This window comes from Amia ocellicauda, chromosome 12 (genome assembly GCF_036373705.1).
Source record: "Amia ocellicauda isolate fAmiCal2 chromosome 12, fAmiCal2.hap1, whole genome shotgun sequence".
Taxonomy (NCBI): domain Eukaryota; kingdom Metazoa; phylum Chordata; class Actinopteri; order Amiiformes; family Amiidae; genus Amia; species Amia ocellicauda.
Window position 1 is genome coordinate 31,651,533 of NC_089861.1, and position 25,747 is coordinate 31,677,279.

Genomic DNA, 25,747 nt, shown 5'->3' on the forward strand with positions numbered 1-25,747 from the left:
GTCATCACATCTTACACAAATCACACGGGAATCAGTGATAAATAAAGGGTGCAACAACAATTAATAATAATAATAATAATAATAATAATAATAATAATAATAATAATAATGTCCAAAAAATAGAATACAAATGTCTACATTTATTTGAATATGAGGTGATTGTTGATCAGGTTATTGATTACTGATAGATGTATTGATCAGCGCTGAAATGATTGAAAACATAAAAAATCCCATTAACAACAATGGTGGAATGCATTCCATTGCTGCCTGGTCGACAGACAATCAGCATTGAGCCATACGTTTGATACTAAATCAAAAGTATGGGTTTACAGATATTTTATTATTTTAAATAAACTCCCTGACAGTGGTGCTGAATCTCTCCGCATTGCTGTGCTGCACCATGATTTCCCAATGCAGTCATAATTATTTGATTTCCTGGCATAATACTATACTAATACTGTTACTACTGCTACTGATTATGGTGTGAAATGAAATTAGTATACACAGGGTTTCAGTACCATATTATTATTATTAACATTAACATTATCCCTTACTCACAATCACTCCTGTCACAACCATTTTTATTTTGACATGACCATTATTTTACCATAATTTTAGCATATTTGTACCATTATTTGACCACAATTTGATAATGTTTTAATGTAACCCATATCCATACATATATAATTCAAAACTTTCCCTCACAGGCAAACCAATTATCTTCAGATATCTTCATTCTAGTTATTGTTGTTGTTTTAGCATGTGTGTGTTTTCAGTTTCCCTGCTGTGTAATTGTTTTTTTAATTTTAATTGATTATAGTCCTGTTATTGACCCATGCAAAGTGGTTGGCAGGTGTGTTATTGACTGTGGTGTTATTGATTACAGATGTGCTATTACTTACAAATGGGTGATTGATTAGTGTCCTGTTATTGATTCTAGTTATGTGTTCAATTGGCAGAGGTGTGATTGATTACAAGGATTGATTACAACCAAATATACTCTTTCAAAAACTATATATAAATATATATATATATATTTCATTATTATTATTATAAATAAATATGTATAAATAATAATATTACTATTTTATTAGGTGGAACATGCTACTTTTGTTAATGTTACTTGTACATACATTTTATGATTTTAAAATAATTAGAAAATGGGATTCCTTTATTATTATTCTTTGTGTGTGTACAGTATAGATTCATACACACGCATGCACATACACACACACACACACTCCACACGTGCACAGACCCATGCACAACGAGACACAGACACTCAGACACACACACAGAGACAACAGACACAGACATTCAGATGCACACACATAGACATAGATACTCAGATGCTGCTGTATTTTTCAATGCTTCATTGAAGCTCAGAGTGAAAGATTGAAAGACAAATTAAAGGAAACTTGTGTGTCTATATATGTATATGTACTATCCTTATGTTTGTTTTTATTGCAAATACATACAAATATGTGGGGTCTTTGCTGGCTGTGAGCACTCAGCTGCAGTCCAGGATCTGGTTATATTGGGTGATGACCCACAGGTGACCCAGGTCAAAGGACACGTGTTTGCTCTTCCCACATTCTCTTAACTCTGTCCAGCCAGTGCCTGCAGGATTACGGCTGGTGATCTCATCCCTAAGATTGGGGTAGTGGGGAAGAAAGAGGTAGAGACAGGTTGAGGGAGAAAAGTGAGAGAGAATGTTAAAATTGTAATAATGTAAGTGTCATGAAAGGGGTTGTGACAAACTTAATTCACTTAATTATTCAATGCATAATTATGGGTTCCTTTCACTTTTGATTTCTGATGTGTGCACTTATTGTTTATTTATCACTGGATGTTTATTTATTATGGAAATTGTTGTTTTCCTTAGTTTCTTTGGTGTGGAGTTACAAACAAAGCAGATGATGCGGCACTGAAGGGGTAACAGTCTGGAATGGTGAGAAGACAATGAAAGCTTCCCAAGGCATGGATTAAGAATTACCAGCAAACTGGGAATAGAAAGTGGTTAAATTGGAAATTGGAAGCACTGCCAAAGGGGGAAGGGTTTCTGTGCACTTCCGTAGGAACCCGATCGAAAATGTCACTGTATCAAAGCTGCCAATGGCCCCTGCGCATGTCACTCAGAACAGGTCCCTTCCCACTTCCTGTTCCATAAAACGTGACATCAGCACAGGTTTGTCCTCTTTTACCATTTCACCTGGACCCGAGAACGTGAGCTTTCTGTGTCTGTGTGTTGCATTAGACCAGAGGTCGGCAACATTTACTGCTGGAAGAGCCATTTTTGACAAAAAAAATAATACAATACTTTTCCTGGAAAAAAAAATATTTGAGCCCTTTATGCAGGTAACACAGCTTATTTAGGCTATATTAGCCAACCACCACTACAAATTGCTTAAATGAGCTATCATTCATATGTTTACCACAAGGTGACTGCACTACATGTGATTTGCATTGAATAATGCCCAGTTTCCACTGGCGGACGTGTCCGGCCCCAGGCGCTTATACAGTTGTTTCCACTGGTTTAAGCGTCTGCACGCGTCCAGGTTTTGTGGACAGTTAACTATCTCCTGCTAGGCGTGTCCGTAAGCATTCACCACGCCCACTAAGAAAATACTTTGCTTTCAGAAGCGGAGATGTGTGCTTGACTTGCAGACAGACAGGGAAGAGATGAGCTGCATTATGTCGGAGTGCCATGTGGGATCACAAAGAAATTAGTTTTATTAACAGCATGAAGTGAAAACCACGTAGAAAAACAATTACTGCTTACAGTTAATATCCGAGTGTATTAAAAACGTGGATTTCACAGGACCCCGGTGCAGTGCCATGAATAGTTAAAAATAAACTGAAAGATAGTAATTGGAGCTGTAGCAGCTGATTTTATTAATATTTTATGAACAACTGGACGGCTGTTGTCCTGTGGATGGTTTGCAGGTCTGTTGTGTAACAGCCCCGCAGAGACAATCAGTATGAAGGCGAACACGATTTAGTTAACGTGTGCCCATTTACAAGTTAATCGAATGAATAAATAAATACAGCAGATCTGGGTTTCCCTCTAAGACATTAAACACTGCTTTAATAAATGGGTCCATAAGTCCATAAACGCCATGACTGGAATGTGCACACTTTAGTTAAATTATAACCTGCTATATTGTAGCTGCTGTTACTGTATGATTAATCATGAAACCTATATTTTGTAACTTGCCCTGGTTAAGGACGTCTGCTAAGTAAATTAAAAATAATATTGCAAAAAGTGTTGTTTGGTCTTAGTTTTTTTGTCCACAGGGCTTTTTCTGATACAGCTGGCAGCGAGATCTCACCCGTAAGAGGTACTCCTCAGCCAGTTTGCGCTGGCACTACAGCCTACGGCTACGGCTGTAAGAGATCTCACTCTCTCAGCTTGTTGGGATCAAGCTCTGCTGCGCTCCACCGTCCGCGGGTGCAGCCTTGGTTCTAGGCCACACTTTAGCTGGTGGAATACTACCCTCGGCCCCCCAGACCCCGGACCCCACGTCATCCAGTGTCCCCGGAAACCCCGGCACACACGGTGTGGTCCTCTCACCTCCATCATTGCACCGCTCCATGGACAGTGAGCCCTGAATAGCAGGATGGACCACATCTGCGCCCTTCTGTCTGCGCAGGCAGCGCAAACAGCAGCCCAGGCCCTGTCCCCCCCCCACATCTCAAGTCTCTGGCCCATGTGCCACTGGACTCTGAGGGGAGCCTCTCTGCCCTGCAGACAGGTAATTTGGGAAGAGGACCACCTATTACTCAGCATGCACGTGGGCTTGAAGTCAGCGATAACCCTTTTAAAGCGATAACCCCGTCTTGCACCACCAGTCAACTCCCAGATCCGTTCGAGCTTCAAATCGCAGAGCGAAGGACCCCTAGCCCGGGTTTTCTTCCCACAGGTTCTCTTGAAGATACCGTTGAACATGGTGAACAGGATGGTTTGACTCGTTGAGAGAAAAAGCTGTGATACCTAACAAAGACCAAGGAGGCCGCCAGGCCCCGTGTGGGCGTGCCCGTACACGTCCACACGCCGCCAATGGCAGGAGCCTCCTTGGTCTTTGGAGAAGACATTTTTTATTTAAGGGCTCGAACGGATCTGGGAGTTGACTGGTGGTGCAAGACGGGGTTATCGCTTTCAAAGGGACAAGGGATATATCGGTGTGGAGCTTTATGGACTAGGAGATGATGATGATATGTATAAACCTTTTTTACTCAGAATAAAATACCCTTACGAGGATTGGCGGCATGTGGTTGAGTGGAGAGACAGCTGCTATATGGATAGGACTCTAGAATATAAACACGGTCTTTGAAATATGTAATCACGTTTAAGGTGTTTGATGCTATAAATGGGCCAGCTGTAGGTGAAATAACTAAATACATGTTTTGTTTGTATAGAGGTGGAAAGACAACACAAACAGCCTTGTAGACTCACATTACACCAGATCCCTGTGCTATAATCAAGTACACAATACTAACTCCATTTAAAAACAAAGCCGGTAAGATGTGCCAAATGTTTACAGACGCTCCAAAATATGGTGTTAAAATGGTCAAGTTTAAGAATAGGACATTTTTACATATAGAATACATGGGAATATAAACATATAAATCCTCTATTATTTGAATATTTGTCTTTAAAAAAATCTTGACACTCGATATCCGTAAAAGAAAATTAGGTATATAGTCAATGATACAACTAAACAAAAAAGCACCCCTACTACCTAGGTCCTCGGTCTGTGCTACCAACCAGAGGAGCTCTTAGAGGCGCCTGCTCTGCCCCTGCAGGGGTTTTGATAAGCGGCTCCACCCCGGGCTGGGGCCCCTAGCCTGTGACTGATGCTTATTACCGATCGCTGTGTTCAGAGCTCTCTCGTATCAAACCCCTGATCTGATATGAATGTGCAGTTCTTTTCAGGATGCTCAACCAGAAAGAAAACTGTAAAGAAAACACATAAATAAATAGTAATTCAAACTTATGTAATGAGTCAGAGTTTTCACAATCATGTTTCGTGACTTTTTAACACACAGACACAGTTAGATCCCTTCCACCCAGGCTGTGGTCACCCACTATTCAGTTTTCTTATTTGAACGACACAAATGTGTTGTTGTTTCTAAGCATTTATTAGGTCTCTGTTTTAGGGCCTAAACTTAGTTTTCTTTATCGTCACAAATGAGTAAAAATGTTTTTTATTTTTATTTAAAGTTACACATTTGTTTCTTTTATCTTACTTTGAAAACCTTTTTCAGCCGACTAATGTCATAAAGACGGAAAGTCTTTGGAAACAGTTATTTCTGATGTGTTTGAGATATTTGGTCTAGTTATTTGAAATTACATACTAATCTAAAGCAGATTCCCCCTGAGTATTTGTTATAGGCTCCCTGTTTGTATTCAGCATTGTGATTTATAATAATGCATTTGATTAAGGTTGAATAAATCCAAAACAATAAAATTAAATACAATCTTGGTCTTTGTTAAAATGAACCTTTGTCTTTAGCCTGTATTTTACTGATAAGTCAAATCTCGTACCCAAAATCCAAATATGTCCACCAGTATAAAAATTTTGTTCATATGATTTAAAATACATGTGTTGAATAAAACAATGAATCAATAAGATTTTATTAAACATGCTGTTAAAAGGTGATACACATGGCACCATACTTCTTGACAGACCAGAAAAACTGTAGTGGTTGAGGCTGTACTTTTCATTTCAGGGGTAATGCAGACAGATGACGGGGTACGAGAGTCAGTGTCCTATGCTGTGGAACGTGTGACGGTGGTTCAACCCCCCTTAAAGCCTGAGAAATCCTGTCCCCCAATTTGTGTAACGCTCCAGACGATCACTAGTGTTGTATTTTGAATAATGTTCAACCAGGCTTAATAGCCCTGCCCGTTCATTAACTGTGTTGCCCTGAATTCAAGGTAACCATTAAGATGCTACTTATTCTTACAATGACTAATCTGTTAAATCTCAATCATTTAATTTTAAACCCCTCTTAGATGCAATCTTTACACTTTCAAGTTAGTGTATTTTTAATGTCACTATTTGGAAAGTTTAATTTGTCTTTAGTGCGCTCACAGACAGGCGGTGGTCGGTGGTCAGTTTAGTTATTATTGAAGTTATTTGTAATACAAATCAATACAAATGTAAAGTGAAATTAATCTTTTAAAGCACAAACATTTAATTTTATTTTCCTTTAGTTTACTGATCCTGTCTGGAAATGATAATACCTTAGTAAGGAAAAATAAAAACATCAAGACCTTGCAGTTCTCATGCGTTTCTGTACAGCCTTAACAGTGTCAATGCTGAGAATTCATACAACTGTCTAACTAACTAGACAGACACCCTGCATTTGCACTGCTGTAATGTGACATTGTGCTGTCCGGTCTGCTCTGGAGGATCTGTGTCAGGGGGTTCAGATCAGAGAGGGGCTGTAAATGTACGGGCCGCATTCCTCGCAGCTTTTCAGAGGCCGGAGCTTTTTTTATTTTCTTAGCTGGACTCTCCTCCCCCACCGCTTTCTCCCCAGCACGGTCAGATCAGACATTTTTAGCAAAACGTTGGATGACTCAGAGTGTACAGGAGTCAAGGAGGTCATTAAAACAATACCAATTTTATTTTTTATACAGGGACACATCGAATGGGTTGATGTGCATAACTTTTGTCTTTTTAACCACTTTACTTATTTTGAACGTTATTTGGGGTTCGAGTTACAGTACAGTACAGTAAAGCGAAATCAAATTTAGCAGAGAGAGACACAAGCCGGTAAGCACATGTTTTTGTACAAAATAAGAATCAGAGAGGTATCTATTTTATGAAATGCTTCTTTATTGTTAATAACATACACAAGGTGGGAAGGAAGGAAGGAAATTATGCTACATCAGCTCAATGTATAGAATATTAATCTGAATTACGCTGGTCCTGTTTCTGCTCACGTTTCAAAGATAATCAGTGAACAATTGGCCGGGTGAATGAGACTCTGCGATGCCGTTTTAAACCCTAGATGCTTAAGCTATATGCTGTTAGGTCCTAGCTGTTGATTTGACAGATCTGTTCAGGGTGATGCTGTGTCTGTCCGTCAGTCTGTCACCATGTGTAAACATAAAAAAAACAGCTTTATGTTATCACCAGACTACATACACTTAAAAGGAATGCCACATGGCTAAACTTGGCTCTTGAAACAGAGCAGGACATTAAGGCTTCTGGATATGCGTGAGCCCACCCCAACCCATACAGAGCCACTTAAACTCCTCTTGAGGAGCCCTATGTGTAATAAAAATAATAAACTCGATACATGCAATAAGCCCACAAAGTATTTTGAATATAACGTATAGACTATTTCTGTTTGCTATGTGTGCTTTGTTACAACCGGAATTGACTTTGATATAGAAAATACAATTTATATTGCACTGATGTTGTAAGTTGCCATGTATTTCAGTACACTGTGCATGTTTCAACACAATTGTACATTACTTAGATACAGACAATGAGTCTCATAAAGCAGTTTGCAAAACTAGTGAAATACATCTGGTGTCTCACATATCTGTACAATATCACTTAATTGCAAAAATGACATAAAAGACTTAAAATCAGACACCCAGATAAGAACTACAATTTATACAGAATATCATTGAGAGAAGTTACTGAATCACATTACCCTGACAGGGTAGAAGTGCCTGACCGCTGGATTTGTACAGGTTTTCTGGTGATAAATTCTCAGTCATTAGCGGGTCTGTTTTGTGTTGTTGATGGAACCGTGCCGCTCCTGCAAACCCCCACCACGGTGCTGAGAGCAGGACGTGCTGCTTGTGAAGCCCCTCCATTGCAGTGTGATCCTGTCAGGTCATCAGTGGAATGACTGTGTAAACTGTTTTGGTGAAGCAAATTCTTAATAAAACGTTCAAATATTCAACTGTGTCGGTTTGGTCTTTATAACTCACCCTGTTATTATGGTTATTTATTTATTTATGTATGTATGTATTTATTTTTTATCGGTTTTCTCTATTTCTAGCCATTCTCTCTTTTTCTGCGCCTGATTGTTTTGTGTTAACCCTATCTCACTACAGACCTGCTGGATTCATGCATGATCCGGTGTAACTCTAGTGTGACTGTGTCTCCCTGCACTTGTCTTTCGCTGTGGTCTCTAAGGTTGCTGCTCCCTCTGGCCTCTGTCTGTATTCTGTTTATGTGCTGCTAGGTCGGTCTCACTCTCTGAGATGCTGAGACTGGAGATTATTTTTCTAGAAAAAGTATAAATCTACTGTTTTAATAGACACATACTTAATGAATGATACATATTTAATATGTCTAAAGTTACTTTAGTATTATTATTTTTTTCTTAACATCATGGGGTGCATTCTTTATTTCTGTAAGAAAGTTACTACTATAAGGCTTCTGTTTGACCGTGGAGAGTTATCTAACTAGCAAAGAGAGCTGTGCTCAGTTAAATGTCGGATATATACTGTATTTCTTAAGTTAAATAAGTGTGGTTTAGTTTCATTTACTTACTATCGTTATTAAATTGTGTTTTCGTTCTTTATGTCTGTACATAAGTTACTAGATAGTTGTACTGAAGTCTGTTCAAATGTCTTACTGTCAATAAAACCAATACCATTAAGGTCTTCAGACTGCACCCCCAAGCTATTGTAATTGTAAATTATATAAATATACATACACACATAGATTTTTGCTTAAATCATATTGTGTATTTACTTAATCTTATTGCATGAATGGATTACATTAGATATGTATTTAAAATAATTTGATGTTTTGTTACTAATATTACAAATGCTGCTTTAATTGAGTTTTATTGAAATTTCACAGTTTCTATATATATACATATATATTCTATGATTCTACTAAGGATTTCTTAAGTTAACTTAGTAACGTTACATTTCATTTACATCACCGGGTGTTGTGAATACACACACACACACGCACACACGCACACACACACATTTAAAACATTATATTTGTATTTATTCAAGCTTTACATTTACCTTTTCTTTAAATAACACGTTTGATATATTCTACAATACAGGAAAATATAGGTCTTGGGTAGGTGTGGTATTTACTGGTATTATGTTGATTACTGAAAGTTCCAATTAAATTTTCTGTTTTACATTTCTTTTACTTTTGTGCAAATTCAGGATTTTCTAAAGTTCAGTCCATCTCGTGTCTCTCAAGGTGTCCCACAGCCCCCACCGCTTCTACAGATCGCTATCTCTTGCCACATTCCATTATCCGGGGCTAGGGGGGCCCATCGCATCAAATGTAAACAGAGCCGCTTCTTAAATTGAAAACAGACCCAACCTGTCATCAGTGCCCTGTTAACTCCGCCCCCAAATATTTAAATTCGTCAGACCAAACTCTAACGTGATAGGCTATTTCTTCAGTGCCCTGTCAACTCCGCCCCCAAATATATTAATTCTTCACCGATGCGAGGTTACTAAAAACGTAGACATCTCCTCGCCACCCCCACTAGCTCAAAAAGCTCCAGACCGACATAACCCTTGTTCATTTGAAAGAGGTAACAGCTTTGGCCCTGTTGAAGAGACAGCCTCGCGGATCTCGCTTAAGTAGAAGTATCTATGTTACTAAAGAATCGGGAGGGCTTTAATAGAACTCTTTTGGAGCTTCACTTGTTTAGGGAAAAATTGTTATTCTACTAAATAAATCGGGAGGACTTAAATATTACTCTTTTGGAGCTTCACTAGCGTAGGGAAAAATATCTATGTTTTCTAAAGAATCTGAAGGGTATACATAGCACTCTTTTGGAGCTTCACACATACAGTCTGGCTTAAAGACAAATCTTTTGGAGGGTTTGAAAAACAGGTGAAGACCCCCACTACCCTGCACATTCCTTCGGAACCCATCAATATGGTAATTATTCTGTGACGCGGAACAAGCACCCCGCACCCCCTAGGAAGGCCCCCCACCCCCTAGGAAGCGCCCCCCCAAGTTCAACTCAAGTTCAAGGTCAAAAGGTCAAATCCCCCGCAGCCCCCCCCTTCAGAAAAATGCCCTATATTACTACTCACCTCGTGGAGCTTCAATGATCATGAGAACAGTGAGGAATCAGCCCAGAACTACACGGGATGATCTTGTTAATGATCTCAAGGCAGCTGGGACCATAGTCACCAAGAAAACAATTGGTAACACACTATGCCGTGAAGGACTGAAATCCAAGGTCCCTCTGCTCAAGAAAGCACATGTACAGGCCCGTCTGAAGTTTGCCAATGAACATCTGAATGATTCAGAGGAGAACTGGGTGAAAGTGTTGTGGTCAGATGAGACCAAAATCGAGCTCTTTGACATCAACTAAACTTGCCGTGTTTGGAGGAGGAGGAATGACCCCAAGAACACCATCCCCACCGTCAAACATGGAGGTGGAAACATTATGCTTTGGGGGTGTTTTTCTGCTAAGGGGACAGGACAACTGCACCGCATCAAAGGGACAATGGACGGGGCCATGTACCGTCAAATCTTGGGTGAGAACCTCCTTCCCTCAGCCAGGGCATTGAAAATGGGTCGTGGATGGGTATTCCAGCATGACAATGACCCAAAACACACAGCCAAGGCAACAAAGGAGTGGCTCAAGAAGAAGCACATTAAGGTCCTGGAGTGGCCTAGCCAGTCTCCAGACCATAATCCCATAGAAAATCTGTGGAGGGGGCTGAAGGTTCGAAACCTTAATGACTTGGAGAGGATCTGCAAAGAGGAGTGGGACAAAATCCCTCCTGAGATGTGTGCAAACCTGGTGGCCAACTACAAGAAACGTCTGACCTCTGTGATTGCCAACAAGGGTTTTGCCACCAAGTACTAAGTCGAAGGGGTCAAATACTTCTTTCACTCATTAACATGCAAATCAATTTATAACTTTTTTGAAATACGTTTTTCTGGATTTTTTTGTTGTTATTCTGTCTCTCACTGTTAAAATACAACCAACCATTTCAATTATAGACTGACCATTTCTTTGTCAGTGGGCCAACGTACAAAATCAGCAGGGGATCAAATACTTTTTTCCCTCACTGTACAAACAGTGCTCCTCGGACTGTTTCATTTCCTGCCAGTCCTACGGGACAGACATGTGCTGATTCGGACAAATAACACAGAGATGGTTGCGTATATCAACAGGCAAGGAGGTCTCTGGTCACACAGACTGTGCTGTCTAGCACACCGTCAGCTTCTGCTACGGCTCCGCTCCATCAGAGCAGTTCACCTCCCCGGCCTATCCAACACAGTGGTGGACCTCCTCTCTTGGGGAAGCCCCCCGGTTTCGGAATGGCGCCTCCACATGCTTGGGATACAACAACTGTGGAGCCACTTCGGCAGAGTGGAGGTGGATCTCTTTGCCTCGGCAGAGTCCACCCACTGCCCTTGGTGCTCCTTCCAAGACCGCTCCCGGTGGTCCTGGAGAAGGACAGGAGAGAACGAGTGACAGTTATGCTGATAGCCCCACGGTGGCCTCACAAACTCTAGTTTGCAGACCTGATCACCTTCCTCAACGGAGAGCCTGGGCAACTCCCAGTGAGAGCGTCCCAAGTGCAGGGTATGGTTGTCCCCAGTGCAGGGTATGGTTTGGCATCCCAATCCGGGCCTCCTCCAGCTTTGGGCCTGGCCCCTGAGTGGGAGCATTTGATTGCCTGGGGTCTGTCAGACATGGTAGTAGCCACTATTTAGTCGGCAAGAGCTCCCTCTACGAGGTCGCAGTATTCCTACTGCTGGCAAACATTTAGCATTTGGTAACAAGACAGCGGTCAATTAATTGTCCCATTGGGGTCAAATTACAATTTTTACAAGAGCTGTTGGACCAGGGCAAGTCCCCATCCATACTCAAAGTGCATCTGGCGGCCATCTCAGCATGTACAAATTGATGGTGAGCCCCCTGGGTCTCATTTCCTGGCTGCGCAGTTTCTGAAGGGAGCTTGATGGCTATGGCCTCCTCGCACCCCTTCACTGCCAACATGGCGCCTTGATGTAAAGCTGGACGCACTTTCCCAAGCCCCATTTGAGCCGCTGAACTCAGCTGAGCTTAAGCTAGTGTCACCGCTTGGGCTTCGCCACTTACATTTGTCTAGTTCTATAGGTTGGATGTTACAGGACCGGTCCCTTCCATTGGGAATCCGGTGTTGGCTGCAGTCATACCCTAGTAGCCCACGGGCTCTGGTTCCTGATTTCCGCTCCCATTCTGCCCCTGTTAAGCGCATCCTGATGGAGCTCTTTGAACTGTGTCTTCCACCGGACTATGCCTTTCAGACCAGCACCTACGTGAACTGCTGCTGGACTTGCTAACAGCCTGTCGATCTGTTCCCAGGGTCTGTCATGTGGCCTACAGGTACGTTGCCTCATAAGGCCGCCCTGTATATAGTTTGTTCATTATTGCATTGTGTTGCGATGGGCATGCATCTGGCTTTTACCCTGCTATATATAGCATGTGGAAACAGCAGGACTGTGGCTCTGTTCTAACTTGTGTAGACCGGAGCTCACTGCTGCTATTCCCTGCTCATGGCACTTTAGTTGTTCTCGCTGCCTAGCTGTGTATATAGATCCTTGGTCAGCAGGTCTGTGGCCCGCTCTGGCTGTGTGCCATAGAGCAAGAGACTGCTGCAGCTGTCCTCAGCATTAAGCACTTGAGTGGGCTGTCAGCACAGTAGAGCTTGTGTTGCCCTGTGTAAGCTGGTCTAATCAGCAGGCGTCAACTGCTCTTGTGTTCCACAGGTGGTGTATGAGTTGGTTCCTGCACCCCGGGTGTATATAGTTAATTTGCACAACACTGTAGAGGTGGTGTGGCCTCACTCCTAGCTGGGCTAGTGGAGCAAGTGGCCAATGCTCCAATGTTATGCAAAGAGTGCATGAACGGTTATCTTTCGAGTCAGAAGCACTGCCCAAGTGGGAGAGGTTTTCAGCGTGCATCGCTGGAACGCATCGAAGACACATGTGGTGCAACTAGGCTTGTACGGCCCACGTGGCGCTTGCAGTGTGCAGTGCTTTGTTCACTTCGGTGTTACTCCTCGGGACCTCCCGTGTTGTTGCCACAAAAGAAAAGGCACAACTTGGTATTAGTGTTCCCCGGTTTTTTAACCCAGCACCCCAGTGGAGTAGCGTGTGGTCGGCGTGTAGTGTGCCTCCCCCACTGTGTTGTGTTGCGTTGCCGGTGGAGTTGTGCTTACAGCGGCAAGTCCCACTAGACACTACACTGTTGCGAGAGCTCCTCGGCTGCTGGTGTGCCTTCGGTGCCCACGCTGACTGGAGCACTCGCTGCGCGCGTGAGCGTGGTACTGACGGGATGAAGAGACCCCGTTCTTCCTCCTCCTGCCCCCGCCGCTGTGCCCCATGTGGCCACCGCACACTACCGGCTTGGAGTGGTGTCGAGCAGAGCAACTGTGCCCCCCCCCCTCGTCCGGGCGCGCGCACAGGAGCACATGTGGGGTCCCAGTCATGTCCTGGAAGCCAGCATCGCCGCCGTGTAATCAGGCTCTCTACTTCTCCAAGCGAGGGTGGGGCTTCGGTGGATTCTGCTTTCCACCTAGCCCTTAGCCACTCTGTCTCCTCTGTCAGGCCAGTGACTGCTGTGGCTTCTGTCCCACCGCTGGCTGTGACTATTAGGGGACAGAGAGGGAGGCCCGCAGAGAGGCGTCCCCGGGCCCCCTCCCCCTCCTCTCCCTCACCATCGGTCTCCCCTCCACTGAGACGCTGGCACAGGGGCCCGAGCGCTGCGGACAGGGGGCGAGATGCTGCTATCCTGGCTCTCAACACCAGGATGGACCAGATCTGCGCCCTACTGGCTGCGCAGGCGACCCGAGCGGCCCCCCCTCCTCCTCCTCCACCACCTGTCATTCTGGCAGTGTCCATGGAGTCTAAGGAGAGCCCGGCTGTCCACTCTGTGGAGGAGGACAGTCAGCAGGCAACCTGGGGAGATGACATCATCTCCATCAGTCCTCATGGGGGATCCCCCCCTCCTCCCCCCACAGGTGAGAATCTCATCCCTGCTGCTGCGAGTTCTGTGCAGTCGCCCAGCGGGCTGTGGAGTCCATCCAGCTTCCCAGTGAACCCCGCCCCCACACCATCCAGGTTTGAGAGAGGGGAGCGGTCTCAGCGGCCCACACGGGCCCTCCCGCTACTGCGCTAATCCTCCTGGGCCCCCTCCCAAGCACAGGCAGGCGAGATCTACGCCATGACCCAGGGTGCACAGGAAGCAGGGCTGGTGGATTTCCCCAGGGTGAATTCCACCATCTCGGCTTTGGCACACCCATACACCCCCCAGCATCTCTCCAATTGGCTCCTCCGCACCTAGGACTCCTGGGTGTTCCAAATTATAACAGTTGGCTACTCCCTATAGTTCCTTCAGAGGCGTGGTGTGTACGCAAGTGAGGGACCCATTCTCTTTGAGAAACGCGCGATCCGCCGGGGCAGCACTAGGGATTCTATTCCCCATACTTCCTTGTGCCCAAGAAAGATAGCACTTTCCACCCCATCTTGGATCTGAGGTTCCTGAATCGCCGCCTCAAGGCGTTTCAAGATGCTCACCCTGCATGCCATGTCTCAGGCTATCAAGCCTGGAGACTGGTTCACCTTGGTGGATTTGATAGATGCCTACTTTCACATCCCCATCGCGCAGGCGCACAGGATGTTTCTCTGCTTCGCCTTTGAAGGCCAAGCGTTCGAGTTCACTGTTCTCCCATTTGGCCTGTCTCTAGCCCCTCACACTTTCTCCAAGTGCATGGACGCAGTGTGGCCCCCTTGCGTTGCCAGGGGGTCTGCGTCCTAAATTATCTAGACGACTGGCTGGTCTGTTCGAACTCCAGGGAGCAGGTTCAGAGTCACACGAGCCTGATCCTTGATGGCCTCTCCGAGTTGGGCCTTCAGGTCAACAGAGAGAAGAGCTGTCTTGTGCCTCGATTCCATTGCCATGCTGTCCACGCTGGTGCCAGAGAAAGTTGCCTCCATACGCGCGTGTCTCTTCCTCTTCCGGTTGAGAGCCCGCGTCAGGGTGTCCCTTTGTCAGAGGTTGCTGGGCCTTCTAGCAGCTACATCTCAAACCCTCCCCCTTGGCCTCCTTCATCTAAGGCTTCTGCAGTGGTGGTTCGGGTCCCATGGGATGTATCCTCGCCGCGACAGAGCACATCAAGTGACAATTACTCAAGCGTGCTGGAAGGCGCCCCGTTGGTGGTAGAGCAAGGTTGGAGAGCTGTCTGCAATGGACAGGGAGTCCAGGGCAGTTGGCCTACGCCCTGAGCGGGATCGCCTGATGGCTTGGGGTCTGTCAAACGTGGTAGTGGCTACTATTCAGTCGGTGAGAGCTCCCTCTACGAGGTCGCAGTACTCCTACCAGACTTTTCAAACTTGGTGTCAGGAGAAGTCTCATGACCCAGTTAATTGCCATATAGGTGTCATTCTGCAATTCCTGCAGGAGCTGTTGGACCAGGGAAGTCCCCATCCATGCTCAAGGTTTATTTGGCCGCCATCTCCTCATGTCATGTCATTATTGATGGCGAGCCTCCGGGCTCTCATTTTTTAGCAGAGCAGTTTCTGAAAGGTGCACACAGGCTGAGGCCTACCTGCGCTCCTTCTTTGCCCGCATGGCGCCTTGATGTAGTGCTGGACGTGCTTTCCAAGGCCCCATTTGAGCCCTTGCAGTCAGTTGACTTAAGATTAGCATCACTGAAGATGGCGTTTTTGCTGGCAATCACGTCAGCAAAACGTGTGAGCGAGTTACATGCCCTGTCCATTCACCCTGCGTGTGTCCGTTTTGCAGGAGATGGTTCCAGGGTTATGCTTCGGCTTAATCCTGTGTTCCTCCAGAAAGTGCTGTCTCCTTTCCATAGCAACAGGCCTATTGAGTTGATGGCTTTCTATCCTCCTCCCTTCTCTTTGGAGGAGGAGAGTCGGCTTCACCTACTCTGCCCTGTTCTCAGGTGCTATTTGGAGTGCACCAAGGACATTCGACGATCGGACCAATTGTTTGTGTCCTACAGAGCATTGATGCAGGGCCAGTCGCTTTCAAAGCAGCGCCTCTCGCACTGGATTGTGGACACCATTACCACGGCTTATGAGTCAACTGGAGCCCCGGTGCCTGAACACCTGGTGGCCCACTCAACTCGAGGTGTAGCCACGTCGTGGGCCCTTTTTCAAGGCACCCCACTGGCAGACATCTGTGCAGCTGCGAGTTGGGTCTCACCGCACACCTTTGTTCGGTTTTACAGGCTGGACGTGACGGGCCCGGTTCCTTCTATTGGAAATCCGGTGTTGGCTTCAGTTGAGTCTCAGTAGCCTGTCAGGCACTGGCTCCTGGCTTTTCTATCCCTGTCTGCCCCTGTTGAGCATGCTTGGGAAAAGCAATGCAGAACCGTTATCCCTTCCTACCGGACTGTGACTTGTATACAGTTCATTCAGTAGGTGGGAGTGCATGTGTTTTTTACACCTGTACCCCACCATTGTACATAGTTCCTTTGTTAGCAGGCCTGTAGCCCCGCCCTAGCTATACTAGCTGTGCTGAGGGCTGCTGCTGCTGTATTCAGCGGTAGGCTTTGAGTTTACTCTTGTGCCCCACTGTGTATATAGTTCATTTATTGACATCAGTAGAGCATCTGTTGCCGGTAGCTGCTGGTTGGCAGTGGGTAACTTGCTCCTGTGTCCTGCGTGTGGTGCATAAACTGGCTCCTGCACACCACAGTGTATATAGTTCTTTAGAATAGACAGTTGAGCTTGTCCGCTTCTTATTAAGTAGAGTGTGGACAACTGCTCCTGTTGTTAGTGAGGGCACTCGTGCTTCACTATGTATATAGTTCCTTTGCCAGCAGTCTGTGGCCCTGCCCTAGCTATGCTAGATGTGCTGGAGGCCACTGCTGCGGTGTCCAGTGGAAGGCACTTGAGTTGGTTCTTGTTGGTCCGCTGTGTATATAGTTCCATTATTAATAATAGAACTATCCAGCAGTGGCTATCTAGTCTGGTTAGCCCGCTGTATGTTGAGCACGGGGTGCGAGACTGCGACCTTTGCTTACATGGTGTGGTCTTGGTATTGGCCTCGCTCCTAGCCCTGCTAGTAGATCAGGAGGTCTTGTTGCCCGTGGATACACCATTGTTTATTTCTTCCCAGTTCAGCGTGACTGCAGTCTTCACGTCTGGGCAGATCAGATGTGGTCCAAGGGGCCCCTGTGGTTCTATCATAGAGTTGGTACAGCTCCTAGTAGGTTTGCCTCGGGGCAGGCTCTCTTACCAGCTCGCTGCCTCCTCCCTTGGGACGGTTTGGTTATACTGTAACCCTTCCCCCTTGGGCAGTGCTTAGTTTCTCAGATAACCAGGGTTGCATATGCAACCTATCATTTTCTTGCACACCGCAAAGTTATGGTTTTATGGTCATAGTAGAGCCTGCTGTTGTCCTGCATTAGCTGCGCTAATAGGTGACAACTGCTCCCATGTTATTTGGTGGTGCATGATCTGCTTCCTGCACCCCGCTATGTGTATAGTTGTTATGACAGCAAAGTGGAGCTGGCCACTCTGTACCGTTCAATGAACTTGATTTCTCCTGTGCTATGCAGAGACAGCATGAATGCTATAGCAGTGGTTAGCACTGCTGCCTCACAGCTCCAGGGGTCCTGGGTTCGAGTCTGGGCTCGGGGTGCTTGTCTGTGTGGAGTTTGCATGTTCTCGCCATGTCTGTGTGGGTTTCCTCCGGGCACTCCGGTTTCCTCCCACCATCCAAGGACATGTGGGTTAGATTAATTGGCCTGTGTGTGTGTGTGTGTGTTGCCAAGCGATGGCCTGGCGTCCCATCCTGGGTGTATTCCTGCCTTGCGCCTTATGCCTGCCAGGATTGGCTCCGGCGTCCGCGTGACCCTCACCAGGATACGCGGTTTTGAAAATGGATGGATTTTTGTTACCCGCATGTAATACCTTGCACTTGTCCACAATTAATTTCATTTGCCAGGTGTCAGCCCACACCTGAATATATTCTAAGTCCCTTTGAGTAACCTGTGCTGCCGAGGTTGTATCTGACGAGCCACCTATTTTATTATCATCTGCAAATTTGACAAGTTTGCTAACTATCCCAGAGTCCAGATCATTAATATAGATTAGAAAAAGGCCCTAATACTGATCCCTGTAGAACTGAACTAACAACCTCACTCCAGTTAGAAGCTACTGCTCTAATCGATACCCTTTGTTTCCTATACAGTGCATCCGGAAAGTATTCACAGCACTTCACTTTTTCCACATTTTGTTATGTTACTGCCTTATTCCAAAATGGATTAAATTAATTATTTTCCTCAAAATTCTACAGACAATACCCCATAATGACAATGTGAAAGAAGTTTGTTTTGAAATCTTCGCAAATTTATTAAAAAAAAAAAAAAAAGCACATGTACATCAGTATTCACAGCCTTTGCTCAATACTTTGTTGAAGCACCTTTGGCGCCAATTACAGCCTCAAGTCTTTTTGAGTATGATGCTACAAGCTTGGCACTCCTATTTTTGGGCAGTTTCTCCCATTCTTCTTTGCAGGACCTCTCAAGTTCCATCAAGTTGGATGGGAAGCGTCGGTGCACAGCCATTTTCAGATCTCTCCAGAGATGTTCTATCGGGTTCAAGTCTGGGCTCTGGCTGGGCCACTCAAGGACATTCATAGAGTTGTCCTGAAGCCACTCCTTTGTTATCTTGGCTGTGTGCTTAGGGTCGTTGTCCTGTTGGAAGATGAACCTTCACTCCAGTCTTTGTTTCATCAGACCAGAGAATTTTGTTTCTCATGGTCTGAGAGTCCTTCAGGTGCCTTTGGCAAACTCCAGACCGGCTGTCATGTGCCTTTTACGGAGGAGTGGCTTCCGTCTGGCCACTCTACCATACAGGCCTGATTGATGGTTGATGGTTGTTCTTCTGGAAGGTTCTCCTCTCTCCACAGAGACATGCTGGAGCTCTGTCAGAGTGACCATCGGGTTCTTGGTCACCTCCCCAAGGCCCTTCTCCTCCGATTGCTCAGTTTGGCCGGGCTGCCAGCTCTAGGAAGAGTCCTTGTGGTTCCAAACTTCTTCTATTTACGGATGATAGAGGTCACTGTGGTCATTGGGACCTTCAGTGCTGCAGACATTTTTCTGTACCCTTCCCCAGATCTGTGCCTTGATACAATCCTGTCTCGGAGGTCTACAGACAATTCATTGGACGTCATGGCTTGGTTTGTGCTCTGACATGCACTGTTAACTGTGGGACCTTATATAGACAGGTGTGTGCCTTTCCAAATCATGTCCAAATCAACTGAATTTACCACAGGAGGACTCCAATCAAGTTGTAGAAACATCTCAAGGATGATCAGTGGAAACAGGATGCACCTGAGCTCCATTTTAAGTGTCATGGCAAAGGCTGTGTATACTTATGTACATGTGATTTTTTTGTTCTTTCACATTGTCATTATGGGGTATTGTTTGTAGAATTTTTAGGAAAATAATGAATTTAATCCATTTTGGAATAAGGCTGTAACATAACAAAATGTGGAAAAAGTTAAGCGCTATGAATACTTTCCGGATGCACTGTATATCATATCATATACTTTCATGTGATCTACAGCTGCAGCTGAATGTTAAAAAAAACTACATTAGTAAGACATGATCTGCCTTGTCTAAACCCATGTTGACTATCTCCAAGGATATAGTTTTCATTTAGATGCTCCTATATTTGCTGTCTAATATTTTTTTCAAAACTTTTACAAGTAATGCAGGTGAGACTGATTGATCTGTAATTTCCTGTCTCAGTTTTGTCTCATTTCTTGTGGATTGGTATGACATTTGCTGTCTTCCAGTCAGTTGGCACATCCCCTGTTCTAAGTGTAATTTGGAATATTTTAGTTAATGTTCTATAAATAATGTCCCTCATTTCTTTAAGTACTGTTGGAAAATATACCATCTGGCCCAGGTGATTAGTTCATTTTTATTCTGCTAGTCCCTTTAGTACCTCCACCTCATTTATCCTGATTTCTCTTAGAGTTTGACTGGACTGATTGTTAACCTGTGGCATGTTAACCATTCGTTCTTTTGTAAAAACCTCTGTGAAATACTAATTTAGAACATTTGCCACATCTTGTAAATTTTCCAAGATACTTCAATTTTTGCCCTTTATCTGTTTCACTTCCTCCTTTATTGATGTCTTGCTGTTATAGTATTGGAAAAAAAAAGCTTTTTGCATTTGTTTTAGCTCCAAGAGCTATGTTTCTTTCTTTTCCCTCTTTGCTTTCCTGACCCCTCGCTTAACACTAGAAGTGCCGACATTTCAAACTACCTACAAGCGCCATAGCCGGTCATTGTAGACGAAAGCTCTTTAACAGCTGTGATATGATAATCAAAGGCAAACCATCGTATAAAACTCAGAAGTTTTATTCATGAACATCAAATCCAACATTTACATAGCACAAATGTAGTATTTAAATTGAAATATGATTATTAAACATTAATATTATTGCTATAAATACCAACACACTTTTTTCTACTTGTGCACACTGCAGTCAAAACATATATATACTATATAGCCTACAATAAGCAAAAAGCTCAAAAATGGCATACAATAAGAGAATGAAACAAGTGTAAACGTAAATATTGGAATAATGCTCAAAAGCAATATTTTATAGTTCAAAAATAACTATTGCATTTATCAAAACATAATTGTACACTAAAGTAAACATTTTCAACATCACATAAACTTTGTTTTCAACATGCACGTCTTTTATTCACTGTAGTTTTGTATTTCAATACACTATTTACTATATATTTAGCCTGCATACCTGACAGCTCATACAGTCCACACAGGACACGTTTCTGCACTTTCCCTGCAGGAGCTCGAACCTCACACTGCATTTTGACAGCCTCTCCAGATCAACTCTTTTTCCCAACGAATATATAGCATCGCAATAAATGTTCTTCCGCTGATAATGTCAGTGAATCATTATTTTGCTACGATGTGCTGCGTTATTGCACTCTGTACTGTGCAGTAGCAATCGCGTATAAAAGCACTCGGTGTCATATGAACCTGGCGTTTCACTCGCAGTGTTTTCACAGCACTGGCACAAACCCACGAATGATCTGTCATTGCCAGTATCACTGATGCCCCTGAATCAGTCATGTTCACGTACACGGCATGTCCAAAATGAGCTCTCTTCAATCTCCGTTTCCAATCCGTGTTTATTTTTGGGTAATCACTGTATCAACTCAATCTGAATACAGCTGTAAGAAAACACCTGTAATGCTGTACAATGCGTGTGTTTTTCAAGCACATGAAAGACTGTAGATGGATAGAGATCGCAACTGGAGCGCCAGACTGACTCCATTGTAAAGCGAAGGCAGGATTATGCGTTATTATTTTATTTATTATGTATTTAAATGACCGGTCAAAATAACCCGATATTGGCTATTCTAGGTAAATGTGTTTATAACGTATTTATTTTTGCGTTTATGCAGCTAAAACACTGTAGGCATGTTTAATACATATATTTAGGAAAAGTCACGAATGGGTATACACAATGTATTTAGGAACTCATAGTAATTAAAATTTTAATAACCAAATCAGTCAAATTGGCTGGCTCAGCGCTTCTAGTGTTTACTTCTATATATTCTTTGTATTTTGTTTAGTCTCCATCCCTTTTGTATGTGCTACACAACACTTTTTATTTCTCTTAATATATTTTTGCATACTTCTATTAAACCATTTTGGCCAATGTTTTTTGGACCTCAGTTTGCTTAGTTTTGGTATAGATTTCTCCTGGGCCACAAGAAGTTTATTCTTAAAATATAACCATCCATTTTCGACTGAATCTGTGCCGGGCCTGCATGCTCCTTCTTGGTGCCATGACAATTTGGGAAAAGATTGTAATGTTTCTGTAAGTCAGAGCTCCGCACAGGATTTGATGCGCGCAACTCAGGTGCTGCTCTGGGCACTCCAGCAGTGTTCAGCCCACTACTGATTCTTTCCATGAGTTATGTCATGTGTAACATGCTTATATACTATACCAGTCACGACCGCAACAGGGGAGTGGCATTCAGTGGCTAAAACTACTAAAATGTGCAATCCACTATGACGGAAGAAAGACTTTATGGGCTTGTTCACCTATACATAAATAAGGACCTCAAACTAATTTATTGAGATGTTATTGATGAATTCGGGCATCACAAGAGGAGACTTGCATTCACCTAGAAACTTCTACATCAGTGGCGGAAACAGCTGATTTGCAAGGAAGACACAAGTTGTGCATCCTCACCATTTCAATTGCAGATCTCCACTGAAGTAGATTAATGATTGACAAGCACCAAAAACCTAGTTTACCTGCAAAATGTTGGTTGACGTGAGATTTTTTCACCAGATGTGTCCCATAGTGATGTGTGGTTGGGAAGCAAAGATATGTTTGACCTAATATCTGCCTAATTTAATGTATTTCATGGAAATTGTGAGCTAAGCATTTTTCACTTGGCAAACCGTGCAACAAATAAATGCATGAATTGATTTATGAATTGATTAATTAATGTATTATTGATTGAATAATTTTTCAACAGTAGTTGTTGAACATCTGTTAGCCTTGTATTTATTATGGAGGTGAACTCATTGTTAGAAGTCACTACTGTATTACCACACTTGCCACAAGTATTGACGTGTCTTGCTTGTAATTGTGTACAGAAGTCAGCAGTATTTAACCATTTAAAAAAATAAATAAATAGGATCATTCTCTCTGTTAAACTCAAGGTGAGAAATCTTGTTTAAAAAAGTATTGACCTTAAATCAGACAAGATCAGAATAACAGGAAGAAAGTAACCAAACAACTTCTCCAAAAGTATTGGATCACAATAAGTATTAGGTAATGAAGATGTTTAAGGGTCAGTAGTCTCCCCCCCCCAAGTACTTTGGAATATATATTTTTATTTTTAAGTTCAAGCGAATAAGGGAGAGGATGCAGGGCTCAATAAACCGGAACATTATTTCACACAGTGCTTATTCAGGCTGGAGCGACACTCCTCAGCCACGCTACCCTCACACGCTCTGCACTCTGCACTGTAACTCTCTGGCCCCGTGACTGTCCCTCCAATCACGGCGACTCCAGGGTTCTCATGCGGGGCTAACCCTGGAACTAACCCCCGCTACACGAACTAGTATGCACATCCCACGTGAACCACCAAGCATGCACACACACCACTAATCACCCCACTCCCCAACACATACACAGATAGACACCCCCACACACATACACTCATGCCCATGCGCCCCCCCAGTCCCAGATTGCTACAATTTGAATAACACCAACAGTGAGAATGATCAAATAAATTGAAGTAATATTAGTAGACTTAGTAATTAAATTAGACATTGCTCAAACATATAGAGAAATCAAATCAGTAATAACACTACTAATATTAAATATAATTTATAATGAATTTATAAAACAAAAACTGTAACAATAATAGTAATAAATGGTTAATTGTATGTAAAAATAATGTGAAAGCTTGTAACAATGGTAAGTTTCCATGGATAAGGGCGTCGACTAAGAAATATGTAAAATAAAATCTCACCTGCGGTAGACCGTTCCGGCAGAGTTGACTCCATACACACTGCCATCGCTGCCCACTTCCAGCATGGACAGTCCTCCATCCACCAGCTGCCAACCCCCTGCCCCCTGGCAGTTCTGTGGAGAAACCCCAAGCAACACAAAGATGTTGTCATCAAAGTTCACACCCCAGCAGCCCAGGGGCCCACAGCTTTGATACTTGAGAACCCCCGGGATGCCATGCCAGGAGACGTTGGAACCGGGGCCTTTGAACCCCACTGTGGTCTGCTGGTCCAGGCAGAAGATGCTGCCCACAGTGCTCACTCCAGCCATGAATTGGTCACCCCCGGCATCAATCTGCTGCAGCTGACCTGAGGGAGAGAGAAAGAGAGTGGGCGGGCACAGGGCAGAAGGACAGAGGGATGCTAATTAACAAGAGCAACTAGTGAATACAAAAAACTAGTATCCCTTCATCCTGACCCTCTCTCCCATGCCCCCCCACCACCTCCTTCTCTCTCTCTCTGCCTCTCACCTGTCACCTGCACCCAGTTAGCGCCCACCAGCTTGAAGATGATGTTGGCGCTGCTGATGCCCCAGACACCTGAGGGCCCGACCGTGACGTGCTTAAGGGACCCGGGCAGGTGGTTCCAGTGGTCCCCATATAGGGTAAAGATCATGTTGTCTGCATTGGTGCCAAACACCTGCCCTACACTGGCATCTATCTGGTGCAGTTGCCCTGCAACCGCCCTGCACTGTATGGCTGAGCACAGAGAGAGAGAGAGAGAGAGGAAGGAGGAGGATGGGGGAATACAAAGATAAGCACATATGCACCCCTGTAAAGTTAGACAATGATAAAATGAAGGTCACAGATACTCACAGAGAGACAGACAGAGAAACAGACACAACACAACTCTATGTCCACTAAGACACAGTCAATGAAGGACAGTCACACAACAAACACTCACAGAAACAGAAACACACACATTGACAACCAGGCACATGCACAGAGTTAGGGAGGGCCTTGGTGCAAGTCCACACACAGGGCGATTGGTGTTGGCGATCTGTCAATTGTGTGAGGCGGTGTGTGCTGGCCAGGGGGGCACTTTCTGAGAGGTAGGGACCATCGCCTATTTCACCCCTTCTGTGCACATGCCTGTTGACAACAGTGTCAGAAACACCAGTTACATTTGAGCTTTTTAGTCTTTTCTTGACACTGTAATGCTCCAGCACATTATCCCGTGATATACATTAAAAAAATTTATAATAATAACCTAAATATATATAAAGAAGACAAATACACTAATAATCGTGTATTTGATAATCTGAGATGGTTACATGAGAACTTAAAAAGAATTTACTCTGCAGCCATTTGAAAAGGATGAATTCTTGAATAATAATAATAATAATAATAATAATAATAATAATAATAATAATAATAATAATACAATAATACAACGAAGAAGAATATATATATATATATATATATATGTGTGTGTCTATGTGTGTGTAGTTTCTAATGTTCTTAAAAGTTGCACAGTCAGACTAGATGCTCATTTTTGTTGTTGTTGTTGTTGTTGTTGTTGTTGTTGTTGTTGTTGTTGTTGTTGTTGAAGCGTCTTACCCTGACTGCCAGACAGCAGTAGCTGCAGCAACACTGCAGTCACACAGGCTCTCATCACTGCTCTGTCTCTGTGTATCTGCCTGCTTCCTTCTCTGAGGTGGTCCAGTTAGGGTCCCACTCTTCCTAGGACCTGTGAAAGGTAACAAAATCCTCAGGATGATAATTCAAAAAAGGGGGGAGGTTGTAGTATAGGTAAATAAATCTGCACCTTTTAGATCTGTAGATAGGTGTGGGATTGACATTCTATATTTAAGCCCAGAAGTAATTTGCTCTAGCACAAGTGGTTGGCAACCCAAATGAGTCAAATCATGTTTTTCAGCTCTCTACTGAATGCAATTTGCATACCTGTTCATGACTTTTCCTGAATATATGTATTACATATCCTAACGGTGTTTGAGCTGCATAATCACATACAATATAAGCATTTTTCTCTAGAATCGTCAATATATATGTATTCATCTGATATAGCCTACTTGACCACAGAGCAGTTTCTAAATGTGATCCATGCTTTGAACATAAGAAATACAAATCAAACAAAACAAAAAGGCGACTTCTGAGCAGTGAGTAAGGCGACATTATACTTCCAGCTGCAGTAAGGTTTCT

General features: G+C 43.8%; 1 protein-coding gene across 1 annotated transcript; it reads right to left on the bottom strand.

Annotated features, from left to right (window-relative positions):
- Positions 1-1,510: 1,510 nt before the first annotated feature.
- On the bottom strand, positions 1,511-25,199 carry LOC136764064 (fish-egg lectin-like). Its single transcript, XM_066717892.1, has 4 exons — positions 25,145-25,199; positions 24,056-24,283; positions 23,549-23,894; positions 1,511-1,649 (listed from the first exon to the last, which is right to left on the bottom strand). The coding sequence occupies exons 1-4, from the start codon at positions 25,197-25,199 to the stop codon at positions 1,511-1,513; spliced, it is 768 nt and encodes a 255-aa protein (XP_066573989.1).
- Positions 25,200-25,747: the final 548 nt, after the last annotated feature.